Source organism: Aulostomus chinensis, chromosome 6, assembly GCF_037954235.1.
Source record: "Aulostomus chinensis isolate RoL2024-O1b breed Wild chromosome 6, RoL_Achi_v1.0, whole genome shotgun sequence".
NCBI lineage: Eukaryota > Metazoa > Chordata > Actinopteri > Syngnathiformes > Aulostomidae > Aulostomus > Aulostomus chinensis.
Window position 1 is genome coordinate 2,114,135 of NC_141325.1, and position 19,546 is coordinate 2,133,680.

General features: G+C 45.8%; 1 protein-coding gene across 3 annotated transcripts in view; it reads left to right on the top strand.

Annotated features, from left to right (window-relative positions):
* The window catches only part of fras1 (Fraser extracellular matrix complex subunit 1), a 191,661-nt gene that overhangs the window by 140,566 nt on the left and 31,549 nt on the right, over nt 1-19,546 (top strand). Inside the window, exons 32-44 of one of the 3 annotated variants that reach the window (XM_086205777.1) lie at nt 489-603; nt 713-850; nt 2,837-2,869; nt 4,446-4,577; nt 4,862-4,990; nt 5,410-5,657; nt 5,817-5,968; nt 8,241-8,403; nt 8,575-8,707; nt 12,301-12,500; nt 14,324-14,480; nt 18,784-19,047; nt 19,225-19,413. In XM_086205777.1, coding sequence (XP_086061903.1) covers nt 489-603; nt 713-850; nt 2,837-2,869; nt 4,446-4,577; nt 4,862-4,990; nt 5,410-5,657; nt 5,817-5,968; nt 8,241-8,403; nt 8,575-8,707; nt 12,301-12,500; nt 14,324-14,480; nt 18,784-19,047; nt 19,225-19,413 — 2,053 coding nt within the window. The remainder of the gene's footprint in view (nt 1-488; nt 604-712; nt 851-2,836; nt 2,870-4,445; nt 4,578-4,861; nt 4,991-5,409; nt 5,658-5,816; nt 5,969-8,240; nt 8,404-8,574; nt 8,708-12,300; nt 12,501-14,323; nt 14,481-18,783; nt 19,048-19,224; nt 19,414-19,546) is intronic. The other 2 variants (XM_086205778.1, XM_086205779.1) reach the window with 2 other exon arrangements.

Sequence of the window (19,546 nt, forward strand, 5' to 3'; positions counted from 1 at the left end):
GAATTTACGTTGCAGCTTCCTTGGGCTAAATTAGTCCAAATCTATGTTTTGAGATGTGACCTGGAAAACAATCCCCATCTGCTGATGTGAAGAACTCTGCCTGCATGTGAAATTTAACCCAGAACTTTCCCTCGACATCCAAGTCCTAAAAGACGAACAGTTCCATTCCTCTTACTTACTGAGGAATATTGAAACAGTTGAACTTTATTTTTTATTTTTTAGAGTTTGAAAAAGTCATCCGTGCCTTTATTTCATCACGACTCATTTACTGACTCAGATGTTAGCAAAAGATGTTCATGAACCGAGCCTAAACCAGAACTTCAGCATGGGACCAGGGGGTCAAATTTGGCCCACTGAGGTTTGGTTTGGCTCCACGGAAGTAACACATGAATAAGACTGTGTGTGTGTGTGTGTGCGTGTGTGTGTGCGTGTGCGTGCGTGCGTGCGTGTCTGTGTGTGTGTGTGTGCCTGCATGCGGGCGTGTGCAGGCTCTAGAGGACCGTGTGACAGAGATAACACCCTCAGCTCTGTCCTTCATTGACTCTGAGACTCCAAGTGAGAAACTCATCTACAACATTACTAAGCCGCTTCCCTCAGGACAAGGTCAGACACACACACACACACACACACACACACACACACACACACACATATACACATACACATGCATATTCAGGACGATGTCTAAAGTCAATTTGCCGGCTGTTGTCAGGGGCGATTGAGCATCGGGACAAACCGTACACTCCAGTCAAACATTTCTCTCAGGCCGACATCAACAATGGCAAGATCATATACAGACCACCGCCGGCGCCGTCACATCTCCAGGAGCTCTACCAGTACTCCTTCATCGGTGAGACACACACACATGCACACACACTAACATCTGCCCCTCCCTAGCTAGTAGATTAGCGTCACTCACCAGCCCCAAAAACAAAAAGCTGGTAAAATGCAAAGACTCCTTAGTCATGTAGCTGGTGGGCAGAAGTTAATTGTGGAGCCTGCCTGGAGCAGAGAGCTCTGAATCAGTCAGGTTAGTCAGAGTGGAGTGCAGGCCGGTCACCTGGGGCACGAGTGCACCCCAGACCTGACGGCTGAATTTGTACAACTTTCAGAAAACCACTGGCTGTCACAGTGTGGCGGCCTTCAGTCACGCTGGAAATAAGCACTGAAGATGTTTTCTGCATGTTTTCATGAAGAGAATTTGATCCGAATTTTGCTTTTCGCATATTTTGTGTTTTGAAAACAATCCAGCTGATCAACTCTGCCACCAGTGAGCGTGATGTCTGCAGACTGAAACACAGTTAGCTGCTCCAGAGTCAAAAACGAGACAGAAATCAGCACGAGGCACGTGTGTTCGTCTGCTCCGATGATCAGGTTATTAAAGGCAATGAATGTGTAGCAGCCCCCCGTGAACAGGTTTATTTTGGGGCCAGTTTCTGCAGAGAAGCCACATATCGATCTTTTGTTGTGCAGTCTGGCAACACCCACCGGCAGCACAGTGAGGAAGTAATCTCTGCTCCAGAGCTGTAGATTTGTCTTCCATACAGATCGCTTTAGCAGATAAAGCAGTGAACTTGGCCCCCGCGTATCATTTTCAGGTGATTTACTATTCATAGAACTGTTCTCTCCTTCTCATGATAGAATGCGCCTCTGTGGTGTTTTATGAAAAGGGGCCCTGCGTTGGTTTTACCTGTCAATTTAACAGTCACTCCGAGTACTCCTCATCCACGGTAAACTTTTGTTTTCCTTGGCTTTGGAGGAGCTTTTTCATGTCTGACAAAAAGTGACATCAGTGGAGGGTCTGGGCTTGTTTGGGGAGAATAAAGCTGGAACAGAAAGCCTGTGAGAGGAGCTAAGAAAAGCACTAAATTATTTCCTGTCAAATCTGAATCCTGAGGACAAAACTCAAAAAGGGAATTCATTTGTGTAACATCGTACCAAGTAAGTGAATAAGTGAACGATCAAGACGCGACTGCATCTCTGCTCCCGATGATTAAGGTCGAGCTGGAATGACACTCCTGCCATTGGTTTCTCCTTTGTTTTGTTGTTGTTTTTTTGACCCAGTTATTTTTTTTTCAGCGTAACACCCATGAATGTATAATAAGACCTGAATACAGGCAGAGCGCTAGCTGCTGACCAGCTTTACCTAGTGGCCAAAGCATGGAATTACATGTCATGTGATGTGCGTTCTCCAGAAAGACATTTCCGCAGAGACTGATGCCAGATCCAGCTGTGAAACAGTAGATGCACTTTTTAAAGCCTCACAACCTCCAAGACAGAACTAATCAGCTCTCATGCGTTGACCCCTTCGGCCTGATGACCTGAGAAGAGCCACTCCTCCGCTCCTCCATCTCCATTCAAGTTAAATTAAGAAAGCTGGGTCGGTGAGAGTCTCGGCTGCCGTAGAGCAGCACACCGGTGCCTTCCTCATACCTGGAAGCATTTTTTTTGCTTTATGAGCAACTTTCCTTTGGAATGAACAACTCTTTTTGGAGTGAAACATCACTTTACTGCTTGTCTGCCCTGAGTTGTGACATCCCACACTATATATGCTCTCAGCAAACTACCCACAATAAACAAATCAAAATGCAGAGCCGGGCTTCGGAGCCCGTCTTTGGGGAGGGTGAGACATTTAGAAGAGACATAATCCCAGATCAAAGCTGACTCCAGTGGAAAGCTTTGCATCAGTAAATCAGCCTCATGCTTTTATGCATTAAAGCGCCATCTTCTCGCTGCTTGTGCTGGCTGCAGCGCCCCGCATGCTCCAACGGAATGTTCTATTTTTTACCTCGTTTCAGCTCACAGCCTCAACAGCTTTGTGTTTTGTGCTCCGCAGGTCTGCCGGAGTCACTCAGCATCTATTTCACAGGTAAAAACTTCATCTCCCTCGATTTAGAGAAGAGGAGGTGAATCATTGCTTTCTTCTCTCACACATCTTCCTCCTTGTCTTCTCCTCTCAATGCTCTCCTCCTGTCTTCTTCCCTCCATCCCAGATGTCTCCTCTTCAATATTTCCACCTTCAGACTCCTCTAAAATCTTTACATCCTTCATCTTATTGAGCTCCTTCCTCCTCCTTCCACCTCTTTTTTCCTCTCCGATTTTGTCCTTAATGTTGTTCCTTGATCTCTCGTTTCTCTTCTCTTTCCTCAGTTTTTCAGTTCTCTCCATACCTTTCTTGTTCTCTCTAACTTTGTTTTTGCTTGTCTGTCTTCATTTCTGCCTTCCAGTTCTTTCCTGTTTTCATTTCTACTCCCTTTAATCTTCAAAATAAATGTCTTTTTTCTTTCCTCCCCTTGGATGTTTTCTTCTTTTATCTTCAGCCTCCTCTTCTTTACCTCACCTCACCTCTTTCCTCCACACTGTTGCCCTCCTCTTCTTCCAGCTCTGAATCTCCTGTCTCCTCCTCCACATTCTTTTCCTCACTTCCATCCTCCTCTCCGCCTCTGTTGCTTCATTCTTTTATCGCCTCCACTAAGAATTGAAGCGACGAGGTTCTGGGAGCCTTTGTGATCCTCTGTTTGACCTTTAACCTGCCCAGAGTTCTGGATCCCTATCTTTTACAGTCACACACCGTTGGGTTCTCATTGTCGCTGAGCCATCAGGAACTCTTGACATCTTTAACACGAGCTAGCAAGTAGCCAGTATTTAAATACTTGAGAAGGATCATGAGGTACTTGGTCCTCTAATCTGTATTTTATACTCTTCTGACAGAAAAAGATTTAAAAGTCCAACATGTATGAGCGGTTCATGAAGTGATATACAATCAAATCTGGTGATACTCAAAAAGCGCTCATCGAAAAGTAGTATTTCAGTCACGGACCTGTTGAGTGCCTGCTGTTTTCTCACTGTAGACACGAGAATTACTTGTTGTTCAACTTGTGATCTCACCCAACATATGCAGAACTTCCTCTAAACCAGTTCAGGACTCAGGTGTGTAACACAACACACGGTCAGTGAACACAGGTACTTCCTGTCGGATATGTTCAGAATAAGGCTGGAAAATTCCTTAAGAATAGCAAAGCATTGCCTCTTTTATTTTGAAGTGGTTTCTCAGCCATCTGATCCAGGATCAGGCCTTGATGTACCGCGCTGAAAAAAAGTTTCCCAATCACTATTTTTAATGTTCACGTGAGAACGTGTTGAAAGTCTAGTCAACACATTGACAGATCCCTCCTCCGAACGCATACTTTGTCTTGCTGGTAAGTAAGATTACATCCTAGAACCACCGTGTGATACGGTGCAAAGAGATGATGGTCATCACACATCCTGATGAGATGGAGCTCCCGACGTTCATCCAGGCTGACCTGGTCCTGAGTCATGGTTAGATTATGACAGCACAGTCAACCCGGTGGTACCTTGACCCTCCGCAGGTTCCCACGTGGAAGGCAGACGTGTACAACTCATTCAGTTTCTTGTGTCTTTGTTCACATCTGTTTGTGTGTCAGTGTCTGATGGGGAACACACGACTCCAGAGTTGGATTTCGCCGTCCTGCTGCTGTCGAACCACCAGCAGCCGCCGGTGTTTCAGGTTCTGGACCCGCTGCTGGAGGTCAGCATGGGAGGACAAGCTGCTGTGGGTGAGGTCTCAACAAATGGGCACATACACACACACATGCGCACACACGCACACATACACAGGCGCGCACGCACACACACTAACGCACACACATGCACATGCACACATACTGAGATGCAAGAGGAGAAATATCAGTAAACTTAGTAGAGGTTTAGGCAAAAGAGGTCCAGTTCGAGATCACACACGGATAAGGCTTCATCTCTCCTAACATTTCCGGGTTTGTTTTTGTGTGTGTGTGTGTGTGTGTGTGTGTGTGTGCGTGTGTGTGTGTGTGCGTGTGTGTAGGCGGCCAGCAGCTGGCAGTGAGCGACGCTGACACGGCTCCAGATGAGCTGGAGTTCGAGCTGGTGGAGGCTCCCATCCATGGAGAGCTGATTAAAACCGACGGCAGCTCACACACCAGCATGACTAACGGTGAGGTTTTACTCACACACTCGTCGTCATTCTGGAGGCTGAAATTTACTGTCTTGCACTGAGAGTCGTTCCAAATAAACTCCTCTGTGTTACAGCTCAACAGCACATTTCAATTTCCAGCTCAGTGGTTTTGTTTTGATGATGGCAAATATCTGACTACTAACCTGATTCGAAATGACGCCATGTAGCTATCCAGGTGTTCACTTAAGTCTCTTTTAAAGTGTTGCTGTTATCATGCTATATTTCAAAGTTCATCTGATGACTGAAGCCCCTCCCCCTCCACCCTATTGCTTCAGCCTGAAACCATTTCTGTCACACAGGAACAGTTTGCGTGCTCGCTAAGAATCCAGGATTCTGACCTCAGAGCCGAGTTAGTAGTCACGTAGCGCCGCTCTCATCCTCTCCTCCCCTCCCCTCAGGCGACATCTTCACATTCAATGACGTCACTCGCAACGTTCTGCTGTACCGACACGCCGGACTGTCCAGCCAGGACGACGCCATGACCTTCTCTGTCAGCGACGGAATTTCCATGGCAACCACAGTGGTGCAGGTGGAGGTGGTGGGCGCTGGCGGTAATGGGCCTCAGAGAGACTCTGGGGCCACGCTGTCACTGGAAGTGGGAAAGAGAAGCAGCACTGTGATTGGGCGCTCACACCTGGCTTACACCGTGAGTTCATCTGGGGGTTTTGTACCTTTGTGGTGGGTGTGGCCAGGATGTGATGAGGTTTAGCTTGTGATGAGCAAAATGCCAAGACAAAAGTCATGTGATGACTCCAGACTTTTAGAACACTCACGGTTGAGTGAACGGCTCTGTTTGGTCTTACAGGACGACGCATCCCCCGATGATCAGATCCGGATCCAGCTGGTGTCCGTGCCGATGTACGGCATCCTGACCAGGACCCAGGCCCAGCAGGAGCCCCAGGAGCTGAGGGAGTACTCCTCCTTCACCATGGAGGACATCAGCAAGCGCAAGATCAGGTGGGACGGCTGCAGGGTCGCTGCCAGCAGAGCTGATACTTAGATCCAAGGCAGGGCGGCTTTATAATCGGGTCATTATTCAGGTTTATGAACTTTGACGACAGTGCCACTAAGCTTAGATGATGTATTGATCTCACCATCATAACACCTTGATGTGTGTGTTCCTTCTCATCATTTATTGTTTATCAAGTGTTTCACTGCAGCATTCATCAGGACCTGCCTGGAGATTCTGTGATGAGTTGGTATTTTATTTGGCTTCATGAGCAACAGTCAGGAAAAAGTACAATGCAAAGGGGCAACAAGAGCGGTACGTCCAGCACACTGCAATCATCAGGAGGGCTGACAGGCTAACGATGTAAAAGTCACATCAATTATCATGTTTTGTGATTGATTCATCAAAACCACTTGCATGTATCAATTAAAGGCTGAGGCAAGCATGTAAACAGATGTGGGTAAACGTTAGTCAAGACTAGGTTAAGTTTAGAGGCTGAAATCCTTTTTGTTTTCCATCTTTTTTTTTCACTGTGAAAACATTTTAAGGTGATGTGACAGCGTGAGTTCATCGTCTCCTGTCTGGCAGAGCAGACACAGCTAAAGGCATACTAGTCGTTACTCGCAAGGGTGACGGGCCCGACTGATGGAGGTTATTTTTTAGTGTGTTGTTTTTAAAAATTCTGTATCAAAATAATGAAAACTAGGTTATTAGTTGCTAATTTTGTCAACCCTGATCTTCAGATGGGGTGATAACGGACCCTTCAGCAGCATTAGAATCCACCCAGGTTAAAGTCGAGAGCAGGATAAAAGCCGTCTCCTGGCAGTCACCTGATGCAGAACCTTTGGGTGATGATGATAAAGATTTGGATGAAGAAAAGTATGCTTTTAATTCCAATCTGCAGAGATAAAAGTGCTCTCTGGGCTCCGGCAGGATCAGTTCTGAGTGCAGCTCGAGTCGGCGGGGATCATTTTCCCATCAGAATCACAGTACACGAGGAAGCGCTAATGGCTGGCAGAGACATTTTGTTCCCTCTCTATCTACCACTTCATCTCAGGGAGACGACAGCTCTTAAAGCAATAACACTACCCAAACCCAGAGTGAAAACAAATGAATTAGAAGAAAACACTTGTGTAGTCTTTGCTCATTACTCTCAATGACTGTTGGCATAAGCAACGCCAATTAACGTCAGTCTGATATTACCTGTGAGATGTATTGAGGCTCCCTATGTGAGGCGTGAAGATGAAATATAAATATTCACTCGCTAACTGCTTCATTTCCATAATGCAGCCTGATTAGCTCCAGCGCAGGACCGTCTCCGGAGGCACTCGTCAAATCTCATGCATTAGATTTGTCTCTATGGTGTTGGTGTGTAAAAACAAGAGCTGCTAATTGTTTTATGAGAATTAAACTGGATTAGAGAAGATTAGACTGGTAAGGATTTCAGTTTTATTCGTGCTTTACTCAGATTAGCTGGTGGATGTTTGGTGGAGGGCAGATGTAAAGCTGCTGTCGGTCCGGGACTGGACACGTCGTCTGATGGTTGTCACGGGGAGTCGGGAGAGAGTTAAGTTCACGTGAAGACTGAGAGTTTATGTTCAATGCCGTTATTGTGGCGAGACGGCCACGTTGGCTGTTTGACCATCGACCACAGCAAACTGTGGTAACTGGACAACTAGACATCTCCAAGCTGAATTAGAGTCACAGCGCCACCTAGTGGTTACAGGAAGTAAGTTTGATGGAATCGACATGACACGGTTGTTCCTTCACCTGATCTACAGCAACGGAGGTTCCTCAGACCTCCTCTGACATCATGACTTCTATCGTCCATCCTCCTTTCTGCTGTACAGATAAAGTTGGATTGATTGATTGACATTCTTACGCCCGCCCACTGTATCAGCCTCAGACCAAACACATCATGTACTACAGTACGGTGGTGGAACAGTAATCTGGCATCATTAACTGCTAACATCTAAAAAGCTGAGATGCTCAAACCTAAGATGGCCCACTTTTTTTGATGACCCAGTTTTGCTGATGTCAGCTCGTCGTTTGACATCACAGTCGCTGGCACTAATGAGAACAACCCACATTTGCGAGGAAGTGATTATTTGTGCTCGAAGAAAGTGCGTGTCTTTTGTTTCACCGCATCAAACCTCCTCGTCTGAGTTCTCTGGAAACCTGCCAGCTCCCTGCTGGCACACTGAGAGGCTGACGAGGTTCTTTATCGCTGCCCACCTCCTCATCAGCACAGTGACTCAGCTAACGTGGTCCCCCCAACAGGTACATCACCTCCTTGGAGACCGGCAGCCAGCCAGTCACAGACATCTTCCACTTCATTGTTTACGATGGTGACAACAATCGCCTTGACAACCAGATGTGTACAATTACCATTACATCGACTCCCAGACAGCCGCCGGTGGTCACTGTCCGCACTGGCATCAAGGTAATCCCACTGTATAAACATGCGCCAGTATACACCAGGAAGGTGGTAGACATTTATGCTCATGTCAATAAAACTTATTACAAAAAATTAAAAAGAAAACTTGGAGAAGAAGCTCCTGGCTGTTGAGATTCCCAGGCACGTCCGCTGAGGTTTGTTAACGTCTACGTGTAGGTGCAGGAAGGAGGCCGCGTGCAGCTCTCCACCAATCACATCATTGTGTCTGACCTGGACACGCCCAGGAAGGACCTGCTGGTCTGGCTCGTCAGTCCTCCGAAGTACGGCTTCATCGAAAACACCAAGAAAGGTGAGACCTTTGTGTGTGTGTGTGTGTGTGTGTGTGTGTCATTGTGAGATGTAGATTGCTGCAGACAGGTGACCTCATTACAGCACACATGTAGTGAACTCACTGCATATGTTCTCATACACGTGACACAAAGCTACCTGAGCGTGTGTAACGTGTGTGCAGCACCTGTGCCATTCACAATAATTTACACATTTCTATCTATGCCACACTCTTTACACTCACGATGCCAGTTGATTCCCCTTCAGAGGCGCCGCCATCTGTCACAGCTCGGTCATGTTGTGGATTAGCATCGCCGTGTAGCCAGCTACAGATGGAGCCATTGTGAAGACCCAATTTTGACCGCATGCTCACTCAACCGCAACTCTGGAGAGAAACTGCTGGGAAAATTGGAAAAGACAGCTGATCCTCACTGGGAAGAGTTTATCATTAGAAGAGCCGAACAGGAGGCAAGACACAAGAGACGCACATCGAAGTAAAGCAGCTTGCAGTTAATTAAAGACATTTCAAGGCTCAAGTCTGTGTCCAAGCAGCCTTGAACAGAACGCTGTGTGAATGTGTGGCTGTCAGAGTTCAAAACCTGCAACTAAGTTATGATAGTTGGACGTCCACTGAAAGAGTCTGAAGGAGCGTACAGAGGTCATTGAAGGTCATCGGGGTGAAAACAGATGAAGCCTGAAGCTTAGTGGTGGTGACCTTGAAGTCATGTGACCCTGGTGTAGCTCCTTCCTAGGCTAACGTTAGCTTAGCACTGCTAATGTAGCATCCAGGCTTCCAGCATCATCAGAGGGTTCATTAGTAAAGATGATCCTGATGAACTAAACCTGGAAGATCATCAACTTTTGTTCACCAGAGCTGATTTACTGATTCAATCGCCACAATCACATGGAGCGATCCTATTGGCTGCTGGAGGAGGAACCAGGAGATGACCACTTCCTGTTACAAACACACCTCAACCCTGTAAAAAATACATGCAGACACAGATGGACGCTCCAACCTTTTAGTTTGTTTTATTGTTGAAACAAATTCAGATTTACAAACTTCGTATTTCTCGCAGCAGAGATAAATCCCATTAGCTGAACTGATAGTGGTGTTTTCGCATCATTTAATTGTTAGGCTAGAATATTCCCTAGCAGCACTTTCATTTTCAATAATAGATGTGAAGCCAAAGTAATGCGTATTCAGTTCTGCCATATTGCATGCAAGATGGAGTTATCTGCAGATGTAATGAAGGTTATTATCCAGATTCCAACAGTCGATGAGCAGCTGGCACCGGCCTTCTCCCTCCACGCCCCAGCTGAGCGTCCTTGATGGCCCTGCAGCAGCAGAGGGACGGTCGTTGATATTCAACGGCGCCCGTCAGCGGTGTCAGGTGACAGGATTGTTGCTGTCACCGGGGCACGGGGGAGGCCAGCCGGTGTCACTGTCGATATGCTGGCCGCTCTGCTCGACACGACCAACATGAACCGCTCCTGTTACCGTGCAGACACAGGGAGGCCCGCTCACCCACACGATGAGGTTGAGCATTTGCATGATTACATTACAGACAGTCCCACAAGCGCACAAGAATTACAAACACACCTCCATACTACAGCACATTTATATGCAGAACAGCTTCTGCCATCATATTTACATTTGTATAGTTAGCACATATGGGATGCATTAGACCTCCTGTAATGTTTACCATTTTAATCTCTGCAGCGGGTGGGGAAGCATTTAAGCATATATAAGACAACATATTTGCATTTTAACATGGTTGATGGAGGCTGGCAATGTTGATCAGTTATTTTCAAAAATTGAAAAAAACCAAAAAACAACTTTGTCAAACCCCAAAACTTTAAAGTAGTTTTCAGTTTGCTTTAGGTGCAACGTCTTTGTTTCTTTCTCTTTTTTGGGCAGATGTTGTTGCCCAGATTTACTAGGGCGCATTACTGCAGCCTTCAAAACCCAACTTTCTGGGGGCAGTTCGAAGGAATCTCATCTCTTCCCAAGACAGGAAATAGAAGTTTGATCAGTTCGAGTGGGTCCTGATGCCCCGGTGCTGTGTTAGACTCCCACCTGACACAGAATTCTACCCGCCTCTAATGCACCTGAGGACAAAATTGGCAGGGGGACGTCTTGTCAACAACAATGATCAAAATCATGTTCAAATCGTACACTGTGGTGGACTATGGATTTAGATAACCACACATCTGTTAATTTGAGCTGTCTCTACTCTGCTTAAAAGAGCAGTACATTTTCAGGAAGTCTTAGCATCCGCTAGCTCAGGTCCAGGATGCTGGTGTGGGCAGGAGTTCTGACTACAGCCTTTGACTCTAGAATTACAATCTCGTTCTGTCAGTTTAAATCCTTGTGTCAGAGTAAATGTTACACTCAACCCTTGTTTATATTGATGCAGGCAAAGACCATCTGGGGGAAAGTGTCTGATGTCTAGTGATAGAGGAATGCTGACATCGCCACGAACATACTGCACCATTCATGGTGCTAAGCTAACTAGCAGGGGTCTCAGCTCCTTCATGTAGCACAGACAGAAGGGTATCTTTTATATGGTATGGCTTTGTGCACCATAGACTGTAGGCAACTTCTCAAAAAAATTAATAAACTTAAATTAACTTAGAAATGTGTGATAATGAACTAACTGTATGAAGTAGCAACTACAGCACTTAGCCCCAGTTCTGACATCTGGCTAAAGCTGCTTTTGTCAGATGTTATCCATCATTCTTCAACCACCTTGGAAAATTTCTCTGAAGAACTTCCATCCTGTTCTCTTTTTCTGGCTGCCCGTTTATTGTTTTACAACTCTCATTAGTCTCGTTCAATCAGAGATGGCAGTAGTTTTACTTCTCTGTTACAGTTTTGAAGTCAGCAGACACCATATTTGTGAACAGAACAAAAAGCAACCGCAGCACCGCGTGTTTCCCTGGTGGCTGCAGATGATTTCTATTCTGATTGGGATTCAGGGAGGGTTCGCTCTCAGATACTCCACTCACCTTCTAACAGTGAGATGATGGAGATGTGATGTGATTTACTGTTGGGTCTGAAACACAAACACACACACACACACACACACACACACACACACACACACACACACACAGCCATTCCCAGTGGAGCCCTGACTCAGCTGTACTCATCCGTCTTCTCTGACAACGACACTTTGTCTCAGGCTTCACAGGTTTCAAGTAAGATTCACACTTTCCCTCAGACTCCACCGATGTCATGAAAGCCACTTTATGTCATCACAGCCCCGCCCGCGGCTTTGCAGGAGAACAGAAGGAAACTGTAAAAGTTTCTCACTGCATCTATTCTGCACCCAAACTGCCAGACGTTTGTGACGGAGGTGATATATGAAGGCTGCAGGAGCTGCCGTCATTCCAGCTGTCACATGTTGGAATCGATGGCCTCTAACTGGCAGCCTGAGATGCATGAGAGCACAATTTGCTAAATGTTGTAAACAAACTGCCACTGTAATATGAGGCTGCCACAGCTTGAGATATGAATGAAGACTCAGTAAAAGAGTGAATGAGCGTAGCATTCTGTTAGCATGACGGCTTCCATCAACTCTCTTTTCTCATCGCTCTAATCTCATCATCTAGGCGGATCCGTAGGCGGCTCGCGAACTGTCACCCCTGAGGTTCCCTTCTCTGTGGATGACCTGACCTCCGACCACATCTTCTACGTCCAGGACAGCCGACAGAAATCCCCGGCCAAGCAAGACGTCTTCAGCTTCTACATCAGTGACGGACACAGTCAGACGGAGGCCTTCGACGTGGAAATCGACATCCAGGTCACTCCTGTAACTTGACACTACACCAAAGTTTCATGTGTTTGGAACAATGTGGACTCGGTAACCCTGGGTGTTTTTAGCTCGTTACACTTTTTACTGATGACTGACTACTTTGTATTGTTCAGCTCAATCAATGGCACAAGTAGACCTCAAAATGTCTGTAGAACAAAACAGTTATGCAACACCTCACAAAAAATAAAAATGAAGGTTGAATTCCTATGAAAATGTATCTTACAAACACCACCAAACATGGAATCCATGTATTCTATTTTTCCAAGTGCACTTATTGAAGCGTTCCTATTTTAGCCCGGTCTTAACGATGCGTTTCTCTGCATTTGTGTCATCTACTGAAAGAAAAACCAGCAGATGCAGGTGAAACGACAAATGTGTGTTAGACAGGATGTAAATTTGCAGAATTAACGCCTTAAACTTACCTATGGGCGGCCCGCTGGAGCAGAGGTCATCACTGTGGCCCCCCAGCAAGAAGGCCATCCTTAACAGGATAATTCAAGATTCAAAGATTCAAGATTCAAAGAGTTTATTGTCATCTGCACAGTGTGGAAACATGTTTCCCGGCACAATGAAAGTCTTCCTTTGCTGTTCACAGAATGCCTAAGAGTGTAAGGAATATAAAAAGAAATTAAATTGTTTTTTTTGACAGATTTACAATAAAGAAATAACGCAGTAAGGAATTTACAAATTTACAATAAACAATAACACAGTAGAGAAGGGAGGAAACAGTGCAAATGAACAGTACTGTGCAAAATATTTGAGTATTGCAAAAACAAATAACTGCATGTGTCGGCAGAGGACAGTCATGAGGTAGTTTTGTTAGGAGTCTGATTGCAGAGGGAAAGAAAGAGTTCTTCAGTCTCGTGGTTCTGCTTTTCCCACTTCTGTCCCTCCAGCCTGAGGGTAGAAGTGGGAACAGACCGTGTTGGGGGTGGGTGGTGTCCTTCAAGATGGAGGCGGCTCTGCTGTGGACCCTGCGGTGGTCGATGCTCTGCAGAGAGGGCAGTGGAGCCCTGGTGATCTCCTCGGCGGTCTTCACCACTCTCTGCTCGGCGTCTGCGGTCCATCGCAGGAGCACCGCCGTGCCACACTGTGATGCAGCTGGTCAAGACGCTCTCAACGATGCAGCTGTAGAAGTTGCTGAGGATCTTAGGCGACATGCCAAATTTCCTCAGCCTCCTCAGGAAGTAAAGCCTCTGTTGCGCCTTCTTCACCAGCTGTGATGGATGGATGGATGGACGGATGGATGGATGGATGGACGGATGGATGGATGGATGGATGGATAGAATTTACCAATGTAATTTCTGATTAATTATTCCCTAAAATTTTGTGACACACGTAATTGGAGGAAATTTGTCTGCAGGCGGTGAGACCAAAGCTTGAAGGAGGGTTGGATTAAATAGAAATGTCCATTTATGCGTTGCGTCCTGGATCAGTTTCAGCTGCTCATCACCGTGTCAGCGTTGTGTTGTTCGCACACGAGTGTCCTGATGGAGGCCTCAGGCTTCGTCTTCACCTCTTTTTCTCAGCCTAAATAAACCAAATCCATCCTTTAAAGCTGTTCTGGTCAGAGTGATGAGTCTGTCAGCAGGTTTGTGAAGAGTGTCTGTGTGTGTGTCCACGTGCTACAGTAAATCTTTCAGTGTGTGTATTAATGTGGATGCGGCAGTGAAGAGTGTGTGTTCATGAGGATAAAAGAATTAGGAAATGGAGAGTGTCTTTATTTGCTAGCTTAAATGCAGCTCAAGTCTCCCTCCGCTGCAAGTTTCACCCGAATCCCTCGTTATCTTATGGAGTGCTTTTCATTTTCTGTGTCTCAGCAGAGTAAAGAGGAGAGCGAGCCGGTGGTGGCGGTCAGCAGCATCCACGTGGAGGAAAACTCCGGCGTCGTCATCACCAACTCGTCACTACGTGTCCTTGATCAGGACACACCGGAGAACGAGATCCTCTTCACCATCATCAGGAAGCCCTCCTATGGTGAGCACGGGTGGACACACACACGCACGTGCACACACACACACACACACACACACATGCATTGTGCCTGTATTTGTGAGAATGTTCACTTGGATTCATGGATGAAATGGTTTGGTGGTCAAAGGTCAAGTGATGGAGGCGTAGTGGGACAAACGCGATGCATCGACTTCTTCTTGCAACCTCTTGCAACAGCTTTGAAGTTAAGACCAACGACTTGTGACTCGGACTTGAAAGACTTGGTCTTTTATTTAGCAGGAGAAACCAAAGGTTTCTAACTTGCGACTCGTCTGACTTGACTCAGGTGAGGAGTGTCAACACTTGAAACTTTCTGGGAACTTGCAGAACACCACCTTCTCCCGTCTATCTGATGTGGTCTGTTGACATTTTAAACTCAAAGAGTTAAATGTCACATTGAATATCTGCAAAATATCTGCCTGGTCATTATTTGGTGACATTTTATTCATGCCTCGAGGAAAAACACTTTCCATTTTCCCATGAATTCCTGTTAAGTCTTGACAATCATTCATGTAAACTGGAACTGGAGGCAAAAAAACCCATGAGGCGATGATTTAAACTGGTAATTATTGTGGCAGAAAGCTCCAAGGACGAATGTCTCGTATTAAAAAAAAACATTTTTAAAAAATGTGTGTTGCAGCAGACAACAGAATGTTCAAATGTCGCATCTCAAAAACATCCGCAAAATGTCAGACTTTCAATTTTTAATCTTATTAAACATTTAAACTTCATGGAAAATGATTTTAATTTACTAACATCCCTCAGATGTTAATAAAATATAGATTAAAACACGCGGTGGGACTATTCCCTGTTAGCTGGGTGGACACAAGAGGAGGATATTTCTGCTTCTGAATGAATTTGAACACAGCGCTCATTAAACTCTCATCATTAAAGAAAAAGAACTTGTGTGAGGGATGCAGAGATTTGGGTTCAGATTTCTTCCTGACAGACAGAAACTGAACCGACTCCTAAAAGTCACTTAACGTCAGTGGGTAGAAAAAAACATGCACAGGTCACTTTATTCTGTCAATCCTCAGACGAATCGGAGAATTGCAGCACTTCAAATGGCGACTTGACTCCCTGCATGTTGGGCTAACATCTCATTTCAATGTGGTTTTTTTTTTGTTTAGTGGGATTAAAACTTTTATTTCAAGAGGTGCCAAAAAGACACATTCACCCAACAACAATGCAGAAACATGAAATGATATGGAAATACTGTATATATTTATTTAATCACATTAATATGACAGCTGAGCTGCTTTAAAGCCACAGAAATCAGCAGTAACAGGTTTTCATTCTGTTTAAGCCGGAGTTGTTGGTGTATTTGTTTTGCGTAGTATTTCTTCCAAGCATACGTTTCTAGCAAACCAGCTGTATTTACCAGTAGAAAACAATAATGGGCTTGTACTTGTGGCTTGTTAAATACAATGATGTCATCTACTAAAGTGCTTCAGCAGAAAATCCTCCCGGATTATTTTCATACATATATTTACATACACTCAAAAACAGCACACACAGCAGATAAACATTATGCATTATGGAAAGTTATTCAGACACTGTGTTTATTAATATAATTCTCACAGACACACACACACACACACACACACACACACTTTAATAGGGAGTTATGGTGGGAAGAATCCTGCTTGTTTTGAGTATATTGTGAGATGAACACACACACATAAACTCATTATTCTCTCTGCCAACACTCTAGCAATTTAACTCAAGACAAACGTGCCGGCTGTGTCTTGAAGTGCTGCACACAGACAGCAGCCATTCCTCACACAGCAACACACAACAGATCACATGACCTTCCAACACTCTGTTTTCCTGCTGCAATTGAGTTTTCACTGCCTGACAATGCAGGGTGGCTTCAAAAAAATCTTATTTCACTTGGACAAAAATAAATTTGTTGCTCAGTAACTTATCTCGTTTTTAGGAAGCTTGCTGAGCCACTTCATCAGCTAGCATCAGCCAGCTCAGGTCTAGGCTAGTTAGCTTAGCCCAATGGCTGGTAGTGGTTGGGAAGTGTTAGCATCAGCCAGCTCAGGTCTAGGCTAGTTAGCTTAGCCCAATGGCTGGTAGTGGGTGGGAAGTGTTAGCATCAGCCAGCTCAGGTCCAGGCTAGTTAGCTTAGCCCAATGGCTGGTAGTGGGTGGGAAGTGTTAGCATCAGCCAGCTCAGGTCAAGGCTAGTTAGCTTAGCCCAATGGCTGGTAGCAGGTGGGAAGTGTCAGCATCAGCCAGCTCAGGTCTAGGCTAGTTAGATTAACCCAATGGCTGGTAGCGGGTGGGAAGTGTTAGCATCAGCCAGCTCAGGTGCAGCTTAGTTAGCTTAGCCCAATGGCTGGTAGTGGGTGGGAAGTGTTAGCATCAGCTAGCTCAGGTCCAGGATGCTGGTGTGTCCAGCAGGAACCCTCCTCCTCCTCATCATCAGTAGCAGCAGTCGCTCTTCTAGTCCTCAACAAACCTTTGGTTCTGTTGACCCAAGTTCCAGTGGAGCTTTGGAGGTGCTGCGTCAAATCACTGCGCCCAGTCAGGAAAGTAGTTCCGGCTATGTGTCTGATTCTACCACTACAATGTCTCCTCATGTGAAACTGGTATTCATCACCAAGGTTACACACACCCCTCCTGATATTAATGCAGTTGATCGTGCTAAGCTAACTAGCCTGGGTCTCAGCTCCCTGTTGCAGCACAGAGGAGAGAAGAGTCAACGATGGACAAAATGTGTTTCCTAGAAAGTTTCCGGCCAGATCATCCAAATAGTTCCTTGAATATAAATGTGAGCTGCCATGGAGATGGAGACCACCAGCTGGAAACCTCCACAACTCTTGTAGTGAAAAGGCCCACCCAAAATTACTTTGGCCCACCCAGCATTGAAATTCCTGATGCAGCGAGTGTTACATCATCAAGTGAAGATATGTGGAATTTCAGCCCCGGCAGCACATTTGGGTTGATGATCATAATTTTTGTGAAATAATGACATTTTTCATCTTACAAAGCTGGTTTAGGAGATGGCCCTCATGCAGTGGTTAGTGACACCAAAGACACATTTGGTACTCTAACCTCCCTGATCTGCCCCCGACCAGGTGTCCACTTGAGGTGGGGTCAGGTTGTAACGGGCCCTCCTCGCCAGCCCAGTGAACGCATCATAAAGCAGGAAACCATGCATACCAGTGCAATAAAGCCAAAAGCTTGTACATGTGACGGGACAAAAGCAGGAGAGGGTGATGAGTCCCAGGCAGCATGTCTGTTTAACAGGCACCATCCACAGTGTACACACACACACACACACACACACACACACACACACACACACACACACACACACAGCACCTCAGAAACAATTCCAGTTGAATCCAGGTTGGATGGGATACACTGGCTGAGCATCATCGTGTGATGGGTGATTCTTATCGTAGTTATAAGACTGAAGTCCACACCAAGAGGCACATTCGCTGGGATGGGTGATACCAGGAAACACCAGCAGGGGGCAGGTGTGGAGCCCTGTCCAAGTCTTGTTTATTACAATAAAATCTTAACTTTAAAACATGCTTTACACATCATAAACATGTTTTTTTCCCAGCGGTGAGTGACTGACATTGAAGAAACTGTTGTCACTAATGACAAAATAGATGTTTGTAAATGGCCAAACCAGAGCGTGACGATGTTGAGCCAGAGATTTCATACCTTCAGCACAGTTTGCTCTTCATTGACTTTCTGTCAGCCTTATTGTTGCTGACACATGACTTAAAAGATATGAATGCAGTTTGAAGATGTTGTGGTATTTTTCATGGCCATTTCACTTATTTCCATCAGATACAGTGCACCACTGCGAGTCGGTGTCTGAAAAGAACATTTTCAGATCATCAAATACCAGCGTCAGTATCGGCCTCAAAACTAGAAGGTCAACCGAGTTAAGGGACATTACACTATAAAAATGTTGAACGTGTTGCATGAATAATGAAAGTGTGTGTCAGTGAGTGTGTGTTTGCTAGTGTCCTCTAATTATGCTCCAGGATTTAGGTTCAAATCCCGTGTAAGCCTGGGCTTTGATTTAAGAAGCGGTGTCATTTAGCCGATTCTCGAGGTGTCGTTAGTTTCTGGGAGGACCTTTCTCGTCCTTCATGTGCTGCATGAAAAATTCAAACATGCTCCATTTGACTGAGGTCACTGGTGTTTAACCAGCTGCTGTCAGCATCCATTAGCATGTGGGCGCGCGCGCACACACACACACACACACACACACACACTCTATAACAGTAGAGGTTAACTCATGTCCTCTCCATCAGGAAAACTCCGCCGGCGTCAGTTTTATTCTCAGCCGCTGGAGAACGGCCGGGTGCTGGTTCAAGGCTCCACCTTCACGTATCAAGACGTCGTGGATCAGCTGCTGGTCTACACGCCTGAAACCGTCAGCGGCGGTGCAGACGAAATGGGTTTCACCCTCACTGATGGCAGTCACACCTACACGGGACGCCTGGAGTTCACCATGGACGTCAGGAGAAGCGAAGGACCACGAATGACCGTCAACAGAGGCCTGCAGCTCCCGGCGGGTGAGGCTCTGTGTCTGATTAACCCTTATTAATGAGGGAGTGTTCGTATGATCACCAGGCTCGTATACGTGATCCAAAACCAAACATCACATTACTGAATGTTTCTGCTTCAGCCCGACGGTCTTAAATGAGCAGCAGGTCCTAAAGATGAACCGCTGCGTTCTCTCTATCTTGCAGGCTCTTCATCTAAGATCACCGAGCAGAACCTGAAGGGTACTGACATCGACTCAGACAGCCTGAAGCTCAAATACGTCCTGACCAAAGACCCTCCGACTGGCAAACTGCAGCTCAGCAAGAGCGGGCGTGTGGAGAAGGTTTCTGTCAAAGGTCCCGTTAAAAGTTTCACTCAGGACGACGTTAACAAAGGTGACAGCTGTTTTTTGGCCCTATTATGTTTGCTCGGCAGAGCCACGCAGTGGGAGCACTCATTTTGACTGATATCTGAAACTTGTCCTGTTTCTTGCTCCAAAGGGTCAAGGTTTATGTGTTGAGGATTTAT